Genomic DNA, 21,790 nt, shown 5'->3' with positions numbered 1-21,790 from the left:
TAGTCTATGAAATGCTGCCTTTTTGCCCTCCAGTCAGAGTATCAGTACAGCATCTACCCATCCATCTGTCCAGCTAGTCTCTCATAAGGAGTGAGCTCTTTCTTTGAGCTCTTTCTCACTGAGGGTAAAAAAACAGGACCTTCTTAACTTTATGTCGGATTCTTCTATCAGCTGTGATATTGTACTAGCTCCTTTAAGGCATTTTCTAACTCTAAGAGTCTGTGAAAAATTTTTTTAAACCTGTCACCAGTTTGTGTAACTATATTTTAAAGAAATTAAAGGCATTTTAATTCTGTTATCTCAAAAGCACATAAGAGTCCAAGGTTTACATAGCAATGTGTCAGAACATTCCACATCCTGGGTTGCAGAGATGATCCAAACTCTCCTCATAGTTTCTGCTTCAGTCTGGTTTCAATTCTGCTCATGGGAACCTTAGATAAGATAATTTCTTTACCATGGGACCTGCGACCTTCACATCTCCCCTTCCTTATAAATCGGCCACATTCTTTCCACTTTCGAGGGTCCCTTTGGAACTCGATTCTATGTCCACTCACCTTCCTCCTTTTGTTTCTTGAAAATGTGCCTGTGTTCTCTCAGTAGTCATTCTCTCAGGGTTGGCTGTCAAGGCTTACACGGTCACAGCAGAAAGTTACTTTTTGCTGTGTACATCATTGCTTTAGTGTTGTTTTGTTTGTGATATTAAAGTTATAAACAAACTATGTAATTTTATACTACTCCTACTTAGACCAGTTTATTCCTTAAAAAAAAAAATCTTTGCTGCTACCTTACAGCATGGCAAATGACCTCTTAGCACTGAGGACTAGCACTGCAGTGATTAAGGTATTTGCCTTGTTTTGCTATGTTCCGATAAGAGAGGACCAACTATGACTATGTAAAATGAAAGCTTAAATAACCACATTTCAGATAGTACCTGGCACAGAAGAGCAAAGGATAGCGACTTTGTGGGAAGAACTGCTGCTTTTAGCTATCACAGTGAAGGGAGGGGTCTCAGACAAGGTGACCTTTGGGCTAATTTAGAAATGATGGGAAGAAGACAGGCAGGCAGAGGGAATGAATGGCCAGAGCCAAGATTCTGCAGTGGCACTGACAGGGCTTCTGTGAGGGAGACCGAGAGGAACCGTGTGGGCTGAAGGACCGTGGATGAGGGAGAGAGTTGTAGGCGTCCAAGATACTGAAGTAGGGAGGGGCCAGGTCACAGAGGGTAGTAGAGCCCTTGCTCAAATAATTGGATATTATTCTGATTGCAGCAGGAAGCCACTCAAGAATTTTATCTAGGGAACTGATTTACTGGGGAAAAGACATGTAGGTGTATGACCGTGTGAGCACGAATGTCTTGTTAAGGCTCATTAGGAGCTGGCTGGGAGCTTGAAGGTTTGAAATGCAAAGTGAGATTGGCATTTACATTCAAACAGATATTTCTGTTTCAGGTTAACCACTCGTGGGTAATACTTCAAATAAATTAAATGAACCACATCAAAGAATGTCTTTGCAGTTTTAATTATCTAAATTTTTAAAATTAAGGGTGGTTTGCCTGACTTTATAGCAGTAGTTGATTCTTTACTCTTCTCTGTACTTTGTAAAGTGCTCTTACCAGATGTTACTCTTATGATCCGAGTGAAAATAGATCCAGGTAACACGGAGGTCATAGTTGTCATTGATTCCAAATATATTCATTCTCCAAACCTTCATCAACAAGGCTAGCATCTGCTAGAAAGAAAATCACCCCTTTTTTTATTGTATGCTCATTATTTCCTCATTTAAGTTCAGTCACTGCTGTAATATCATATTTATAGTATAAAGCTGCCTTATTTTTTCATCAAACTGTACCACTGTTGGAATTTCATTGCTACATAGTCAGCTTGCTGCCTTTTGCTAGCAGCTGAACATGCCCAGAAAGACATTCTTAAATGTTGAATAAAAATAGCTTTGGACACTATTTCTTTTCACTCTGGTCCTGTCCAAGGTGGCAGGGCACTTTGGTATATCGCCACGGGGCACCTCCAGGGCTTTGAGATTTCCTATCTAAGTGACGTCCTATCTGATAGTTTGAACGAGCTACAACTCCAATGCCATCTCTGTTTTCAGTATGTCTGATAATTGGTGTGCTCTTCTCTACCTAGTACAGGGAAACTGAGATAAACTTGGAAACCATAAAATGCTTGTGATTTTTCAAACTGATGTATTGTAGATCTCAGCATACACCTTCTTTTGCCTTGATTCTGGAGATTTCCATCTTAATTTTCAAGCAGCTCAGAAGTTGTCTTATTATCCATGGCAGCCAGGGGCATAAATTGCTTTTTTTTTTTCTTTCAGGAAGTGCTTCCAGACTGCACATTTTTATTTAGAGGACAGCACGTCCCCTCGAGTAATATCCACACCTCCAACACCTATTTTTCCAATTTCAGGTAATAGCTTACAAGTATGACCCTGAGTAGCTACTGGTAGATACTGATGAGAAGCAGGTTGCTAGAAGGTTTTCTTCTATTGGAGTATTTTGCAAATGACTGTAATATAGATTAGTACATGTTTGTGGGCATAAAATGTTTAGTACATCATGTATCAGACACCTGGGTTTATATCCTATTCTTATTAATTTTAAACATTCTTAACTATTCAGATGGTATGTTGAAATACTAATTCATGATTTATGTCAAACATTTATAGCAATAAAATGTTAGTTAAGAATAACGATTTTACTCATTTTCATAACTTTAGTGGAAATCTAAGCAACGAAAATCAGACTAAATCAATGCAATAAATGTAAGGAGGAGAAAAAGACAAAAATAAGAATAAAGTCTAGTTCCTTTCTGATCATTTGAGCTTATGTGAGAAAAGGTTTGTTGACTGCATTAGAAAAAAAACTATGAATGGTGGTAATGTCGAAAAAAATCATAACACAATGTATGATTACTTGAAATGCTTTGTCTCAAATGTTGGAATAGTTGATTATTTGGGAAAACTTTGGCCACTTTTATCAGAATTTACCTGTATAATAGCAATATTCAAATATTAGCTGGTGGATTGAGACACCCTCTGATCCTAGAGTTCACAATATAAGGTTATAGACACTTCTTTAATTAATATTTTATAACATCTCAGAATGTAAAGTGGAGACAAAAAAGGATTTTTCTAGAAGTGTATGAACTGGGGTACAGAGGATCGGATGGGCAATAAAAGTTATCACATTAGAGATACAAAAGAAGAAATTCATCTATGTGGTGGTTTTAAGTCACTTTAAAGTCAAGGCATCCTCAAACTACAGCCCGCGGGCCACATGAAGCCCGCCTAGGACATTTATCTAGCCCGCCAGGTGTTTTTGCTGCGGCTGCCAGTCTGAGGGACAGTGAATTGGCCCCCTGTTTAAAAGTTTGAGGACCCCTGCAACTGTCTGATTGATACTCCATATGTTATTACCAGAGGCCCAAGTTTTATATAATATTATCTGCTGAAATCTCATGACATGAAAAATTCGAAGCATTTTTTTCTTTACATTTACATATTTATGTACATTTTTATACATTTATACTAATATATATTAAGATATATTTTTATGCTTTATAAAGATGAGGATTTAAGAGTGTTTTACTGTTTTTCCTCTTTTATCTTCTCTATGTCTTAAAACTATCTGTTTTAGTTCTGCTTTTCTAGTTTATATTAAAATATTATATATATACTATTTTAACATACTATGATTTCTCATTAACATATTTAGAATTTTGAGCCAGGTGTGGTGGCTCATGCCTGTAACCCTAACCCTTTGGAAGGCTGAGGCAGGTGGATTGCTTGAGCTCAGGGGTTTGAGACCAGTCTGAGCAACAGCAAGACCTTGTCTCTACTAAAAATAGAAAAACTAGCCAGGCGTGCTGGTGCATGCCTGTAGTCACACCTACCCGGGAGGCTGAGACAATAGGATCTCTTGAGCCCAAGAATTTGAGGTTGCTGTGAGCTATGACACCAGGGCACTCTACCTAGGGCAACAGAGTGAGAGTCTGTCTCAAAAACAAAATAAAACCATATTTAGAATTTTGATCTGAACAGCTCTCAGTTGTCTGTTATGTTTTGATTCCTTTCACTTCCAGCATATTTCTTTTACATATCCATTAGCATGGGTATGCATATTAGCTCAAACATTATCCAATTCCAGTATAATTTATTATTACCAAAGTCAGGATCTTGCTCAAGAAATACAAACTCCCCCACACTAAATGTCAAAGCAGCCATGGTGAAGGGCATCTCCTATTTTACTTGGATGGCTCATAAAGATTCACTTTTGATTACCTGAATATGTATGTCTTTATGTAAAATCAGAAAATGAAAAGATATGCAAGTCTCACTTACTTGCAGATCAGTTAATCAAAGAAATACCAAAATACCTGACTCTCAAGGAAAAGTAACAGTCTGCTTATGAGAGGAGGTTGGCTGTGCCAGAAACTATCAACAAATTTGAAGGACATTTGCTAGAACTAATGATTTAAGTGTGATAAATTATTTCTGTTTTCTTTTCTAATTATAAAAGCTACTTCCAGGCAAGATACTTCTGTAGGTGCGAAGGTAGAATTACACCTTTGTCATTTCTTAAGCTTGACTGACTAATTCAATTTTAGTATTCAGGTCCACTCATCTAAGAGAGAGAACAGATGGATTCAGTGTTTTTTTTTATTCAAAAAATTCTTGGTAACTGAAGCTTAAAAATATTAGATGGCTTAAACGCTGAACATCTGTTGATATAAATAACTGTTTCTAGTGAAATGTCTTTGATGTTTCCTTGTCAGAGAAATCACTTGTGAAATCGCGTACTGTGAACTAGTAACATGTTTAATCTAAGAAAGTCTTTTCAGGAAAAGAAAAAAAAAATTGGAGCCAGTTAAAATAATTTGGCCCCTTCACAATTAATTAACAGATCCAATGACTTTGTTTACATAGTGTATTTTCAAGTTAGAATTCTTGAAATTTTACAGATTAGAAGTCCCAAAGGCTTGTGACATTCTTCTCAATGAATATTTTGCATATAAATGTTTTTTTATTATTTATAGGGACATGGAAAAAAATGTTTTCAAATGTAAATATCTGACTATTTGACTATAAGACATTAAACTGTGCCATTTTATAAAACTGAAGTTTCACTATATATTTAGTTCACAGTAAATTGAAAATATATTATTTCAACATTTTTTTTTCCTAGAAATTGCTTGGAACCCCCGCTCATGTTAAAGAAAGTTGTCCATAAAATTTGCAATCCATTAATAAAAAATGAGGTTTTGGTGGTATTTATACATTAAGGTTGAAAATAAATTATTTTCTTTATGGGAAGGAAAGGCACATTTGTTTCTGTTGAATTAATTTAACACAGTTTTTGTATTCACTTAGATGATGTTGGAGCAATTCCAATAAAGCACTTTCCCAAGCATGTTGCAGACTTACATGCAAGTAATGGGTTTACTGAAGAATTTGAGGTATGATTTTAGCATGTCTGTTGTAAATATTATAAAATAGTACATGTGAATAATTCAGCAGTAGGCTATTTCTTATCATAAAGACACTGGGACCATTTTTACGTCTAGGAAGAATATTAGTTTCATAATTACTTGTGTGTCTAGGATATGTGTCATAGTTGTCATATAATTTAGAAAATTGGTTTTCTATTTTAAAAGCCAACTTGTACTACTGAGATATCAATACAATACAGTACAATAGTTCAATATCAATATCAATATCAATATGAATTCTCTCCCATAATATACAGATCTCCAGTTTTTAAAATCAGAATTAGTAACAAGGAGTCTTTTAAATTTTCCAAATTACATAAATTATATTAAACTACTAAATGTCATTATTTTCAACCCAAGTGCATACAAATGCTTCATTGTAAGTTTTATACCATTGTAAGTGTAAAATATTTAGACAACCTTTTTATTATGCAGGGTAAAAATTACATCCTTTTCTCAAGAGAATATGCATTTCTAAAGAAAATTTTAACTTCATAATCAGTAAAATATTTTTCCAGTAATATCCTGTTAAAGTACTTATAGGGAAAATTTTCTGCAAATTCATCATGGCCCAATGACCTATCAGTGAAGCAGATATTTCAAAATAGGGAGCCAAAAGCCCAAAGTTAACAATAACAACCACCAAGAAATAAAAGCTACCATCTACGAGCACCGTCTGATATGTCATTCAACTAGAGACTTTCACGTTCAACCTCTACTCAACTCTGGGAGCTATTTGTAATCATTTGTCTAAATGTTATTATTAATGAAATTAAACTCCTTCAAAGTTGATTCAGAGGTGATAAATAGCAGAGCTGGACTCAACTCCAAGTCTGTAATTTTAAAACTCATGCTCTTTCTATCATAGCTGCAAGCAGGCAACCTTCATCCTTCCCTCTGGCAACTTCCCTCTAGAAAGCATGGCGCTGCCTTCCTGCCTCCCTCTGCCCAAACCCGAAGGGCTCAGGGGACCTGCCTTTCTGAAGTGCTTTTAGCTCCCCTCGTAATCACAGGATCCACTCTCTCCTGATTCACTCTCCCCGGTGCACTCAGCAACTGCTTCCCAGGAGTCACAGCCATAAAGATATCATTAGGGAAGAAAAATACCATAGATTAGGAAGCATTACAGAAATCAAAAGGAATAGAGGAGGGATATGTTTTTACTAAATTAAAAATAATAGAAACCAATTCATTTAATTCTACAAAACATCTAAATCATAGCTACATTGAATAAGAAAGTGAATTGAGGTAACAGTAAGTAAAGTGGAGTAATGTGAAGAGTTATATACTTCAAATATTAAATTATTTGTTCTTACCATAAGCTAGAAGTTACTGGTGGTATAACTTTAATGTTCACTGATAGAGACTATCAGGCTAACAGTAAACAAAATAATAATTATCACAGGGAAACTGTGCCAAAGATGGGTATCTTCTAACAAGATAAATAAGTAAAAAATGGACAATTTCTAATAAAAGTTGGTGACAATATAAGCTAAAAGGCAGTTTAATGGTTTTCATAATTATAAAATCATTTTAAGTGTTATTAAATAGTTTGTAATAATTAAATTAATAAAATAAGCTCACATTTTTACTCAAAAAAGTTTATCCAAGTTAATTCCATTGCCTTTAATTTGCAGAGTGACTGAAGAAAACTTTTCATTAACTTAATAATTAGCTTAATAACTAATAATGCAAGTGGCTTATGTATTAAATTTTTTTTAGTTGTTCTGATTAGCTAGCTGCAAAAGAGCCTTAAAGGCTTATTTGGAGAGAGTCTGGGACATTTACTGATGAATCAGATTTATATCGGGGTTATATACTTACTCAGAATTTATAAGGCTTTTATTTTGTTATCTTAATACTAAGTGATTATAAGTTTTAAGCTAATATATTTAGATAAGAAACATCTTTGAAGATCTTGTTAATTCATTTTTAATAGAAAATCAACAGAAATAATTTTTCTATACCCATTGAAGATTAAACAAAAAAGATCTACTATAATATTTAAAAATATAGAAAGTAATGCTCCAAATTTTGTTTCAAAATTATGTAGAATGTATAATAAAAAAAAATTGGGAGATGATTTAGTGTTTTTGACAGCCTTCAATCTGTTACAGACCACCCAATAGGAAGCTGTTTACTTGTTAAAAGAACTCCAAACTCTGAAAACAATTTATATAACACTAACTCAGAGTTTCAAATAAGATTATATTTGATTAGCAAGTCCACCTATTATGGCAGAATGTGTCATGGGATATGTGGTTCTTCTCATCTGCATTTTAAAAGAATCATATTATTACATCACTGTTCCCTTTTAAAGAAATTATTTTCTTCTTTTACATAATTTTAAGATTCCAAGTGTTAGACATTTTGATTTGCATGCAACTGTTTGAAACTTTCTGTTCTGTTAGTATTTGACAAATGTATTTATTGCATGATCATAGTTTTCCATTGTAAACCTAATATGAACACTTTTTTTTCTCATTTGTCGTGTGCTGTGGAATTTGATTTCTTTACTTTTTTGGCATTCATTCCCTCACTAGACACTGAAAGAGTTTTACCAGGTAAGGCATCATTTCACTGCATTTTATTTTAGCCAAGAAGTAGTTGTAACATGTAAAAAAAAAAATGTTGTTTGCATAGATTATTTTGTTTGTATTGTCTTTCTTACTGTTTTAAGGTACGTTGTATGAAAGAACATGTGTTAAGATGATGTCCATACAATTTGTTACAGGAAGTGCAGAGCTGTACTGTTGACTTAGGTATTACAGCAGACAGCTCCAACCACCCGGACAACAAGCACAAGAACAGATACATCAATATCGTTGCCTGTGAGTATTTCCTTAACTCAGTGCTATTATCCTGGTTATTGTTGTGCCTTCACACAGTGCTCTGAAGTCATCTGACAGCAGACCTTGGTGTGGCTGTGCCCGCATCTTCATGCCAGGAAATAACGTTTGTGTAAGATGCCGCATAGCATTGTATCACTCTAACTTACGCACCTTGTGCAATTAATCACATCTGTTTCTTTTAAACAAAACAAACTCGTGTTTCAGTCCAGTCCTTTCCACAGGCCCTGAGCAGTATCCATCTCCCCTTTTCATTTCTGTCACTATTTTTATTCTATGACCCCTTTCTCCTTTCGATTCTCCCGCCTTTTAGGTGAGTTTACTAACCAGAGGAGGTTCCCTTTAGACTTTCTCTTTCTTCTTCTACCTTTACCTCCTTTCTTCCTTTCCTCACATTCTTCCTGGTTCTATAAGGAATTGGTGGGTACCTAATGGGGACAGTGATCACTGTGTGGGTGACAGGGACACTTACAGCCCTCATTCAAGCATTACAGAAGTTCTCCAGGTAACAGAAACATTTGTCCCCCTTAATATTTTGAAGTTCAAGAATAAAGAGAGAGTTGATGGATTCCTTTTTTGATTCCTTCCTTCCCTTTGTTTTCTTAGCCACCCCCTCTCCCTTGCTGCTCAGTGAGCAGCCTGGGTGGCTTTTTCATTACAATGTCAGTGACTTTTTCCACCTTCTTATAGCACTTTTGGTGACTTTTGTCCCCTCTTCTTTCCTCTGTACTCCTCTTCGTCTCTTGGAATTCATCTTCATGTTCTCTCCCCACTCAAAAAAAAATGTTTTTTCTTCCTTTCTTTCAGATTTTGCCGAATAAATATTCATTCAGAATATCAAATCAAAACAGTACAAATATTGTGATTACGTGAATTGTTTTTTGTACAGTTGGATTCAGAGTTATAAGTGTGAAAAATATGGAAAACTTCCCGAAATATGTCAACTTTGCACAGGGGCCATGCTAATCCTCTCTCTAGTTCTAAGTTTAGTATTGTTCCTGTGAAAGTAAGAGCACAAGAAAAATCCTTATATTCTTCCTCCTATATTCAATGCCCCCACGGCTTCATATGGCATGGTTGTTTATTACAAGCTATCTATTTATAAGCCAGGTTATTTGAATTCCAGTTCCGTTCCATTTTGGGAAGCCTACGGTGTGGCAATCTCCTCCCTTTTATCACCATGCTCTCCTAAATCGTTCACATAGGTGTTGCTTTCCTTTGCACAGAGGTTACATCAATTTTTATTCTTTAGCAGAGGGCTTTATGATTGCCTTCCTCTGCTAAAACAGCTGGTCTGGCTGCACATAAAACCCCTTGCCTTTCTGAATAAAATTGTTGTTAGACTTCCCTCTACAAGCTAAATAGAAAATGCCCATTGGGTAATTAAGGAGGGTAAGAAGGTTGTCTTTTGTTGAGCACCTACTAAGCACCAGGCACTTGGAGTAAATGATTTCATTTTATTTCCACAACAACTGGACCAGATTGGTAATGGAAGTCCTGTTTTACAGATGAAAAAAAAAAAATAAAACAGACCTGGCATGGTAGTTCACGCTTGTGATTCTAACACTCCGGGAGGCCGAGATGGGAGGATTGCTTGAGGTCAGGAGTTCCAGATCAGCCTGAGCAAAAGCAAGACCTCCATCTCTACTAAAAATAAAAAAAAATTTTTAAAAAATTGGCTGGACATTGTGTTGGGTGCCTGTAGTTCCAGCTACTCGAGAAGTTGACCCAGGAGATTCACTTGAGCCCAGGAGTTTGAGGTTTCTGTGTGCCAGGCTGAGTTCTTGGCACAGTCAACAGAGCAAGACTCCGTCAGGAAAGAAACTGAAGGAAGAAAGGGAGGGAGGGAGGAGGGAAAAGAAAGGAGAAAAAAAATGAAACAAAAATTTCTAACTTTGTATTTGGTTCTATTAGAACCAAAATACAAACAGAGTTCAACCTGGCCACCATGGTTTGGTCTGTATTCACCTCTCCATCCTTAAAATGAATGAATAAGTCTGTTCAGTAAAACTACCAAAGTCCCTTCTAGTAGCACTTTCCTTTCTCATGGTGTATCTCCTCCAGATGATGATCACCTCTCTGAGGAGAGTTAATCCCGCAGCCTTTATTTCAACACGTTTGAAGTACCACAGTTTCCATTCACTCTGACCTGACAGCGCAGAAGCCTCCTCTGTGCCTGGATGGCTGTTCTTCTGCCTCCCTCTGCAGAAATTCAGGGTTGTTCTTTGGGCTCTTCCTGCAAGAGTTGTTCTCTGTGACCATTCACAGGAGCGTCCTAGGTCCCATCACTACTGTGTCTCCTCAAGTGGCTCTCCACTGCCCCAGCATTCATCTTTGAAATCCCATCAAAGAAGTCAACTTCAGATTTCAATTTCTGTGGAAACTTTTACCGTCTCAAAGCAGTAAAGCTTCTGCCTTCAGATCCCCCTACTACTTGGCACTTCCTTCTTGACATCTGTCCGTTACTTTCTGTGTATGTGTCCTAGTCACACCTGTTATGTTAGAAATTCTCCTGAGGGCAGAGATTCCTTTTAATCTTTGTTATCCCTGTATTCCCCAAACACCTACTGAAGTAAGTGATTTTTTGCCTTGATTTCAATTGTATTGTATAAAGTATTGTGCAAATATAAATGATGTTGATGCTGAGAAGTAGTCTGTGCTACAATGACATATTTTTTTTTATTACAGATGATCATAGCAGGGTTAAGCTCGCACAACTTGCTGAAAAAGATGGCAAACTGACTGATTACATCAATGCCAATTATGTTGACGTAAGCATGTTTGAAGTGAAATTTATTTATTTATTTATTTATTTATTTTGAGACAGAGCCTCAAGCTGTCCCCCTGAGTAGAGTGCTGTGGCATCATCACAACTCATAGCAACCTCCAACTCCTGGGCTCAAGTGAGTCTTCTGCCTCAGCCTTCCAAGTAGCTGGGACCACAGGCGCCCACAATGCCTGGCTATTTTTTGGTTGCAGCGTCATTGTTGTTTGGCGGGCCTGGGCTGGATTCAAACCCGCCACCTGAGGTATATGTGTCTGGCACCTTAGCCACTTGAGCCACAGGCGCTGAGCCTGAAGTGAAATTTATATGAATTATATTAGATGCAGAATTTATCAAACCATACTATCAGACCTCTATTAGTATTTGTTATGTTTCTTTGATAGATAGTAAAGATATAAATCAACAGTAAGCAAGGTGAAGCATGTTAGCTCATACCTATAATCTGAGTACTCTGGGAGACTTGGAGGGAGGATTTCTTGAACTCAAGAGTTAAGAGACTTGGCTCAGCACCTGTACTCAGTGGTTAGGGAGCCATCCACATACACTGGGGCTGGCAGGTTTGAACCCAGCCTGGGCCTGCTAAAAACAACAATGACAACTACAACAAAAACTAGCTAGGCATTGGGGTGGGAGCCTGTAGTCCCAGCCACTTGGGAGGTTGAGGCAAGAGAATCACTTAAGCCCAAGAGTTTGAGGTTGCTATGAGCTGTGATGCCACAGCACTCTACCAAGGGTGACATAGTGAAACTCTGTCTCAAGAAAAAAGAAAGACAAAAATAGAAAAGTTAGCTGGGCATTGTGGTGGGCACTTATAGTCCCAGCTACTCAGGAGGCTGAGGATCACTTGAACCAGGAGTATGAGGCTGCTGTGACACCAAAGCACCCCAGCCTGGGGCAGCAGAGTGAGACTCTGTCTCACAAAAAAAAAAAAAAAAAAAAAAAAAAGTTGCTATTCTTGCTAATACTACCAAGTTTCTCCAATTTCATAAGTTTATTTTTTATGGTTTTCTTCTATAGAAAACAGAACTTAGGGTGATGCCTGTGGCTCAGTGAGTAGAGCGCCAGCCCCATATACCGAGGATGGCAGGTTCTAACCTGGCCTCAGACAAACTGCAACAAAAAATAGCCAGGCGTTTTGGCGGGCGCCTTTAGTCCCAGCTTCTTGGGAGGCTGAGGCAAGAGAATCACCTAAGCCTAAGAGCTGGAGGTTGCTGTGAGCTGTGATGCCACAGCACACTACTGAGGGCCACAAAGTAAAACTCTGTCTCTGAAAAAAAAATAAAATAAAGTAAATTTTTAAAAAGCTGATCTTAAAAACTTAAGTGTGGTATTGTTAAAGATGGCACATAAGAAGTATGTAAGTAGTAAGAAACATTTATCATTTACTTCTTCAGGGCTACAACAGACCGAAAGCTTACATTGCTGCCCAAGGTCCACTGAAATCCACAGCGGAAGATTTCTGGAGAATGATATGGGAGCACAACGTGGAAGTTATTGTCATGATAACAAACCTCGTGGAGAAAGGCAGGGTATGTAGGTCATCGTTATGTCATCCTCAGCTACTGATTAGAGGTGCTTTACAACGGTTTTAACAGAGCAGCATCAGGAAACAGCAAATGTTATGAAAGCTAATTGGAAGTCCTTTCTAGTAAATATGATAATGAAAGAGTAACTATTAACATTATAAATTAAAAAGTTTCAAAATTTCACTTTGAAGCAAGCTATCTACCTATTAAATTCATTCATAGTGTGAAAAAAAAGTAAGCTGGACTCAGTGATCAGCAATGCAGCTAAATGCCTGTAGGTTTTCATTCACTGGACCTAGATTCTAGTCCTGGATCTGTCCGAACCTGATCCATCTGGTTTCCCTTTCCTTATCTGAAAGGGAAACGGTTAAGCTGCATCATCTCTGTCTTTTTCAGCTCTCTGATTCTATCCCTGGTATCTTCTATAAATAATTTGCCATTACTTAGAAAGAAAATAAAATATTTAGAAGAGTGAGGGAAGAGTTCATTCCTCCCACTATCTCAGACTCTTACTAATTTCCAAAACAATGTTTACCTTAAGCATTTGAAATACAAGAACTGGGATCTTCGCTTTTTCTTTTGCAGAGAAAATGTGATCAGTACTGGCCTTCCGATGGCAGTGAGGAGTATGGGAACTTTCTGGTCACTCAGAAGAGTGTTCAAGTACTCGCCTACTATACTGTGAGGAATTTTACTCTGAGAAACACGAAGATAAAAAAGGTGAATCAACAAACCATGAACATAATCAACTGAGTAATTGGTCCTTTTTTAAGGGAATGGGTGAGAAAACCAGGCGGGGTAAAACATTCTTATGACGGTTACACCTCAATCCCAAAGGTTTCCCCCACATCTCTAAATGCCAGCTGTGGCCTTGGAGGCAGATTGGTCTTGGTGCGAACGGTTGCAGTAGGTGCGATACACAAGTGGAAATTCCTGCCTCGTGTGGTCACTGCACAGCATAGCCCTGACATAACATCCAGTTCAAAAGAGTGGGGATTGAAATAAGGGATAAGAACAACAAAAGAAGAAGAATGTTACTCAGGGTTCTTCAGAGAAAAAGAACCCATAGGATAGAGGGATATAGAGATAGGGAGAGGTTTACATTTTTAAGGACTGATTCACAAAAACTATGAGGATTAGGAAATCTTAAATCTGTAGGGCAGGTACACTGGTACCCTAGAAACTCAGAGAAGAGTTGATGCTGCAGGCTAGAACCCAAGTGCATCAGAGCAGCAGGCTGGAAATTCAGGCAGGATTTCTGTGTTGCCAAGTCTTGAAAAGAAGTATTTCTTAAGGAAAACTCTCAGTTATTTTTCTTAAAGCCTTCAACTAATTGGATGAGGCTCACCCCCATTATGGAAGGTGATCCACTTTACTTAAGTCTACTTATTTACATGTTAATCACATCTAAACAATATCTTTGCGGCAACATCTGGTGTGACTAGTGCTTGCCCAAATAATTGGCCACCATAACCTCCTAGTTAAGTGAATGCAAAATTAATTATCACACATGACATTGTACATTTTTTGCTTCATTGTAGACCACCAGCACTTAGCTATGAAATTTGACTCAATGTTTAGGAATCCCACGTGGGTGTGTGTTTGAGTATGGGTTATAGCGATTAGCTGTCTGAATTCTTCCAGGGCTCCCAGAAAGGAAGACCCAGTGGGCGTGTGGTTACCCAGTATCACTACACCCAGTGGCCTGACATGGGAGTACCGGAGTATTCACTGCCCGTGCTGACCTTCGTGAGAAAGGCAGCCCACGCCAAGCGCCATGCCGTGGGGCCGGTTGTCGTCCACTGCAGGTGAGTCTCAGAGATGTGCCTCTAAAACCCACAGAATTGCTGATGGTAACAAAAAGGAAATCCATAGAGCAAATGAGGGGGTGAAATGGCATGTTCCTTTCCCTAAGTATTGAATACTAGGAAATAAGTATAGCAGACTCAGACTTTGATTGCTGACTCTTCAAAGCACCAGATATTTTTATGATGTTTATTATTGTGTATGATTGTTGAATTGGATTTCAGCTTCTTAGCTGTGTGAGGCACAAGGAACAGTATCTTTGTTGTTAAATATTTATTCCAACATATAACACAGTGGGATAACCCTACTCCTAGGAGCAAATGGTCTGTTGTTGAGTTATTACACCAGGGGTACATCAGAGGATCCAAAGCACACAGAGTGTGAGAAATTTGGGAAAATAACTGTAAAGTGTTTTTAAAGACTTTGCAACCAAAACCCTGTTGTCATCTTCCTGAGTTCTTTCTAATATGTCCCGTTAAATGTTTTATCAATTTATTGTTGCCCAGAAAATTTAATTTCCAGGACTGGGTTGATAAAAAGCAATAATTATATTTCAAAGAAAGAGAAAAATATGTTAGATGTTATATTCATATAATCAATTGATTAAGTTAATTAATATTAACTAGCAGTTCATATTTACCAAATCCTAGTGCCGAGCTCTGTGAACACAAAAATTCAATTCATTTCTATTTGCAGTATTTTTGCCAAAGCGATTCTGTGTTTTCACAGAAGCAAGTGTTTTCCTTTGATATACAGCTTATCTGACACATGCTGATTACCTATTTCAGGAGTTATCCTCAAAGTTTGAGAGACCTATCTTGAGTTTTTAAAATCTGTTTGTCTGACGATGAGCTGAGGAAAACAAGAAGATGCAAGAAAAATAGCTCTGAAGGTCAGGGATTGTTTCTTAGCAAACGGAGAAGGACCCGGCTATTGTGCAGAGCAGGTGCTAATTTTCCACTCCAGCACATCCCACTTGTCAGAATATTTGAAAAGAATCCCTGTCTGTGAATTCTGTCCTCTGGTAGAAGCTTTGAAGATGTCGACAGATAATGACCCTTTAGAAATAACTGAAGTTATTCCTCACCATCTCACTGAAATGATATTTTTTAGCTGAAAGCTTTATCAAATTCTTTTTCCCATTAATGCAGAAACCTTTACAAACATGTCTACTTGGAAATACAGACCCAGGGACCTTTTCTTTTCAAAATTTGGTGGAGCTGATGCTTTCATTTTTCTTAGGCTGCAAGTCTATTTGCTATACTCTGATACATAATATTTGTGTTGTATAATATATAATGTATAAGAAATACAGTTACTGAAAATTTAAAAGTATCCAACATTTTTTGCAGTTAACCACGTGGCTAAAAAGAAACTTGAAGGGGGACTTTAATGTTTGTTATTTATGCTAACCTGTCTCAAATTTTGTATCACTCCATTTCTTTCTTTCCTCATTTACTAGGGGAAAGAAAACATTGTAATCAACATGACAGTAGTAACCTATTTTTAATTAACCTGTTTTTAAATTTATTTTATGTTTAACATTGAGGTATTTCTTTCTTTGTGTTCTATGCAGTGCTGGGGTTGGCAGAACAGGCACGTATATTGTGCTAGACAGTATGTTGCAACAAATTCAACACGAAGGAACTGTTAACGTATTTGGCTTCTTAAAACACATTCGTTCACAAAGAAATTATTTGGTACAGACCGAGGTATGACTTAAACACAATATAACTTTATTTACCTAAGGTATGCGGACATCACTGAAATGCAGGTGTATTAGTCTCCTAGGACTCTCACAGCAAAGTACCACAAACGAGGGGGTTTAAAACCACAGATGTGTTGCCTCGCTGTGCCGGAGTTTGCAGGCCCCTGCTCCTTCGGAAGCCACTAAGGGAAGGCTCTTTCTTGCCTCTTCCACTTTCTAGTGGCCTCAGACGTTCCCTGGCTTGTGACCCCATAATTCCAATCTCTGCCTCTGCACATGGAGTTCTGCCCTCTGTGTCTGTATCCCTATTATAAGTACATCAGTCACTACCCTACTTCGGGTGAACCAGTCCTAACTAATTGCATCTTTACTCTATTTAAAATAACATAACATCTTAAGATACTGCAGGGTTAGAGCTTCAACTTATCTTCTGATGAGATGCAGTTTAATCCATGACGCTAGTTAACTACAAATATGTCATGAATGGACCTGCTCAATTTTGTCTGTTTTGTGACCCAATGGGAAATAATTCTGTAAAATGTCTTTGGAGATGATCCAGGAAAAGAGTAAGGGGATCAGTGAACAGTCACCCCTCCTGTACCAGTTGCACCAAGTCTGTATCAACTTACTCATACAAGTTCTGAATTAATGGATTTGTTTTTCTGTTAAATGCTGATCACATGAACTGTGCTCTAATTACATCCCTTTTCAAGTCCATATATTTTACCCATATATGACATAGAACAGCATCTGAAAATCTGTATTTTATTTTTACTATTTCTAAATAAAAATGAACTTAAATTGAGAATTAAGGATAGTACCTTGAAAGCTACCAAAAGATGTATGACTGAGTGGGCTTCAAACTAAATGAAACCAAATTTCCTTCCATCAAGGAAATGACATCTGTAGAGATAAGACCAGAGAAGAGTCCAATATGTAAATATAAGAGAATTACTAACAACTGTGTGTAAACTTGAGTTAAATTATATATGAAAGGCTCAATGGAGAGTTGAGGCTGATGGAAGGGGAGGACAGACTGGACGTATGGAAGTCAAGGAAGCCCCCTTAGAACTTGTGGAGGTGTTGAGTTTGAAGGGTAGGCGGGGGGACATTGCTTTGCCTCCCCAAATCTTTCTGCTATCTACCCACAAATGTCAACAATACACAACAAGAAGTTAAGAAAAATGAAAAGAGGTTGTTTCTCTTTCCTCCATCTGACTTCTTGCCGGTCCAGTAAGCAATCCTTCACGGTTCCCGCACCTTTCCTTGTCTGTCAGTAGGAGGCACTACTTTGCACCTCCATACATATAAAGAAAACTTGAAGCAATCTTCCTTTATTGCCGTTGTTTTTCCAGGAACAGTACGTCTTCATCCACGATACCCTGGTGGAGGCCATCCTCAGTAAGGAAACCGAGGTGCCTGACAGTCATATCCACGCCTATGTTAATGCCCTTCTCATTCCCGGACCCACAGGCAAAACAAAACTAGAGAAGCAGTTCCAGGTGAGTTCCCTTAGAAGTCGCCACCTAAATGCATGTCCCTGCGTCTTCTCCTGTGAGTTACAAGGTCACAGGGTAGCTTGAGGCCCTTGTCAACACAATGGCTTTGTAGTTGAACCATCCTTCTCCTTTACAGTAGGTGACAGTGCCTCACCGTACCTTTCAAGCAGAAACATAATTCTTACTGAGTAGCAAGAGGAAAAGTTTTCAGAAACCCTAAAGTTTATAAATGCAAACTTGGCTCAGGAAAGGGAGGGCACAGAGTGTAACAGAGTGAACAGACAGAACTTATAATACAGACCATAGAAGTGCTTCTTTTACTTTGGAAAAAAAAAAAAAAGAAAGAAACAGACCACTTAAACATGAATGCGGTGGCTCAGGCTGTTCCTGCTAGTCTTTGAAAAAATCTGTATCTCACTTGAAACCCTTGGACTGGAGAAGGCCATGTGTGAACAATAGCTACTTGAACCTCAGTCTCTCCCACTCACTGTGTCTGGAGCAGTACACCAGAGAGCAGAGTGTGTCTGGTTCTGTACTGTACCTCCCACAAGACTTCTCTGACTTTCAGAATTCACTAAGCACATAATTCAGAAAGTGGGTGTTGCCAGACCTGGCGGGGAACCAACTCACCAAACCAAAGTATTTACTGAGTTACAGCTTGCCACCAGGATGAGGGGTGCTACACACTGACATCAGCCTCTAGTCCACCCTTCAAAGCACTTTTTCTAGGATGAGTTCATGAACTAAATTGTCAGACCTTCCTACAACAACAACTCTGATGGGCAGATAAAGATTTCCAAAATTGCTTACATACAAATACTTGTACATATGCACATGTATATACACAAACATACACAGTGTTACCCAATCTCAATGAAATTCTTATTCAGATACGTTTTGCCCCTATGCTATTACATAAAAGAATTGATATAGCTTAAACTGAATCATCTGGGACAAAAATGAAAAGATCCATTATAAGATCAGAATCCAATTAAAAAGAGAGCTATTTGACTCTGTTTCCTTTTTCCAACATAAATAGGGGGAGGTAAGTGTGTATGTGTGTCCTGTCCTGTAAAAAAAGATGTTCATTCAAGTTTATCCATGGAAAACTTTCACTGAAATAAATTGCATGTCTATGAACAAATAAATACTTATCAGACACCTACCAGATACTAGTCTTTTCATTTTTGGTACTTAGATACAAAATGATTTAAAAAAAAAAAAAAAAAGAAAAGAACACTCCTAGCCTCTACTCTCCTGGTATTTGCAGTCTAACGGGGGGATACAGTTAAGAAAACAGACAAACACAAAACAGGGTGAAGGATGTCATTGTAGAGGAGGAACAGAGAACTATAGGAGGGCAGGTAAGGGAGCAGCTTGTCAGGGAAAAATTGTGTAAGATCTTAAGAGTGGAACACGAGAGTTGGTGATTTACTGGACACTGCCCCGGAAGAAAAAAGTACTCAGATTCCTCCTTGGACAGCTGGCAGGGAGGTGATACCATTGACTGTGATTTATCAGGAAGAGGAGATGTATGCTTGAAGGGTATATTGGGACAGAGACAGTGAGATTACTTCTAACCCTACCTAAGTTTGAGGTTCTTGGGAGATAATCTCAGTAAACGCACACAGTTGACAGTTAAAGTCTGTGTGTGCAATATAAGAAAGTGACCTGGCCTGGCAAAACGGATTTGGGAGAGATCAGTTTAAAGATAGTTACTCGAATCCTTGGAATTGGATAAGATAGCCAATTAAACATGAAGCTTCTGAGAAGGCTTAGGAAAGATTATTTAAGAAAATTTGTCATTAATTAATGAAAGGCAAGCCCACAAAAGAAAAAATAAGAAGCCATCAAGGGATAGAAGAAAGTTGTGGATTGTGGGATAGAATCGAATACAAAGAAAATAATGTTTTGAGAAGGAGGAAATGGACAAAGATAGTAAATGCTAATGGCAAATCAGATAAGTTGGAGCTGAAGGCAGCCTATGTGTGAAACCATGGAAAGTTTCCTCATGTCATTTATCCATAAGTCCGCCTTTCTATCAGTAATTTGTACTGTCATTCCTGTCATGTAACAGAATTCCTCATTATGCATAATTCCTCTGATTGATTCTTCAGTTTTTCAATATTATTATATAATAACTCTTCTCTATACAGTACAAAAGAATTCTATCCTTTATTCTTTCTTTTCTAACATAGGTTGATGCTTTTGGCTTTTTACTTTTCTACGTTTAATGAAAATGTGTTCTGTAGAAACTATGATGAATACCACATTCAAATTAAGGAGAGTCAATATCTTTTTTTTTTTTTTTTTTGCAGTTTTTGGTCGAGGCTGGGTTTGAACCCACCACCTCTGGCATATGGGGCCAGCCCCCTACTCCTTAGAGCTACAGGCACCTCCCGAGAGTCAATATCTTAACAATATTTCCATTTATCAATATGATGTTTTTATTTATTTGGGCCTAATTCTGTGCTATTTCATTAAGCTTAATAGTTTTCTATGTATATTTTTTGTACCTTTTGATAAGGGTATTTTTTGAGACTCTGGAGTTTTTACAGCTGTTTTGTTGTTATTTACGATTGGGTTCTTTTTGTTCTAATATATTTTCTAATCAGCCAATGAACAACAATTTTGTTGATTTTGTATATATATATTAACTGCTGATATTTTACTGATTTTTTTTATTGCTTCTTGGCATTTTGGCTAAGATCAAGTGTATTTTACTGATATTTTAAGTAGGATTTTTATTGACATTGGCTTATAGATACCCTGTTTTATCCTTGGACTGTATTGTATCAAAGTTATATTTATTCAATATAATAGTTTGGTTAGTTTTCCACCTGGATTTTTATTAGCATTTGGAATTTTCTGTTTCTTAAACAGTTGGTAAAACCTCACATTAACTTCTTTCAGGACTGGTTATATTTTAGAGCGGAGATTTAGGCCACTGATTTGATAGCTTTAATGCTTACCTTTAACAGATTTATTTAATGGTCTAGTTGGATTTTCCATCTTTTTGAGTGAATTTTAGGCTCATTGGCCATTAAGATTTCTTTGTGATGACCGCCTTTGCATATGTGTGCTTCACGGTAATTTATTAATTTGTAGGGGTTCTCAGTGTCTTGAATGTAAATCTATAATCTGTTTTAAAAATTGCAAACGTCTTCAGTGTCTTTCTTCCCACAGAGGTTTCTTTCTTTCTTCAAGAGTTCTGCAAATTATATTTTTACTTAAGAAGTCTTTCTCTACCCTGAACTCAACAAAAGATACTTCCTAATATTTTCTTATAATAGTTATAAAACTTTGCTTTCACCTTTAATTATTCAATCCACCTTCAATATATTTTAGGGCTTGTGTGATAAAGACGTAATTGTTTTGTTTGATCAAAAAGACTAAAGATATTTGCAACTTTTTAACAGACTATAGATTTACATTCAAGACATCAAGAACCCTTACAAATTAATAAAATCCGCAGTCATGCAGATACGAAGAAAATGCAAATCAAAACCATAATATGCCATTTTTATTTATAAGACTGTCAAAAATTAGACACTTACATGACTCCTAATTCTCTATAGAAATCCTCACATGCATGCAATTAAGCAGCATGTAAGGGATATTTATAGTTACTGAGCTTGAAATAGGAAAACATTGGAAATAACCCAAACATTCACTAGTTGAGGAATAGATAAGTAGAATCTGGGTTATCCATGTAATGGAGTACTAGATAACAGTATCTTATGTTAGCTGGGTCTTGTGTGTGTGTCTGTTATCTGAGTGACTTACATGAAATAACCTAGATACATGTATGTATATATATTTTTATTTTTTTATTTTTAACCTCCCTTGCTCAGCTCCTCAATCAATCAAATATACAGCAGAGTGACTATTCTACAGCTCTGAAGCAATGCAACAGGGAAAAGAACAGAACTTCTTCTATCATCCCTGGTGAGTGACGGTGACTCTTGAAATAACTTTTTTTTTTTAAGCAACAAATTCTTTGTAGGCAATGTAGCAATAATTGTATACCTTCAGACAAATGCAGTACACTCAAGCTTTTTATTTCTTCACTTATTTTTTAAGAGACAGAGTCTCACTTTGTTGCCCTAT

General features: G+C 37.2%; 1 protein-coding gene and 1 pseudogene across 2 annotated transcripts in view; one reads left to right on the top strand and one right to left on the bottom strand.

Annotated features, from left to right (window-relative positions):
- PTPRZ1 (protein tyrosine phosphatase, receptor type Z1) overlaps window positions 1-21,790 on the top strand; it is a 120,620-nt gene that overhangs the window by 87,649 nt on the left and 11,181 nt on the right. Inside the window, exons 13-23 of one of the 2 annotated variants that reach the window (XM_012805163.1) lie at window positions 2,335-2,426; window positions 5,389-5,474; window positions 8,051-8,071; window positions 8,242-8,338; window positions 11,045-11,127; window positions 12,536-12,670; window positions 13,253-13,387; window positions 14,312-14,475; window positions 16,050-16,185; window positions 17,537-17,683; window positions 21,535-21,628. In XM_012805163.1, coding sequence (XP_012660617.1) covers window positions 2,335-2,426; window positions 5,389-5,474; window positions 8,051-8,071; window positions 8,242-8,338; window positions 11,045-11,127; window positions 12,536-12,670; window positions 13,253-13,387; window positions 14,312-14,475; window positions 16,050-16,185; window positions 17,537-17,683; window positions 21,535-21,628 — 1,190 coding nt within the window. The remainder of the gene's footprint in view (window positions 1-2,334; window positions 2,427-5,388; window positions 5,475-8,050; window positions 8,072-8,241; window positions 8,339-11,044; window positions 11,128-12,535; window positions 12,671-13,252; window positions 13,388-14,311; window positions 14,476-16,049; window positions 16,186-17,536; window positions 17,684-21,534; window positions 21,629-21,790) is intronic. The other variant, XM_012805164.1, reaches the window with a different exon arrangement.
- LOC111725338 lies at window positions 9,269-9,366 on the bottom strand (annotated as a pseudogene).

Source organism: Otolemur garnettii, unplaced genomic scaffold, assembly GCF_000181295.1.
Source record: "Otolemur garnettii isolate 467f Iridium unplaced genomic scaffold, OtoGar3 scaffold00037, whole genome shotgun sequence".
NCBI lineage: Eukaryota > Metazoa > Chordata > Mammalia > Primates > Galagidae > Otolemur > Otolemur garnettii.
Note: the sequence above shows the minus strand (reverse complement) of the source record. Positions and strands in the feature narration are given on the sequence as shown.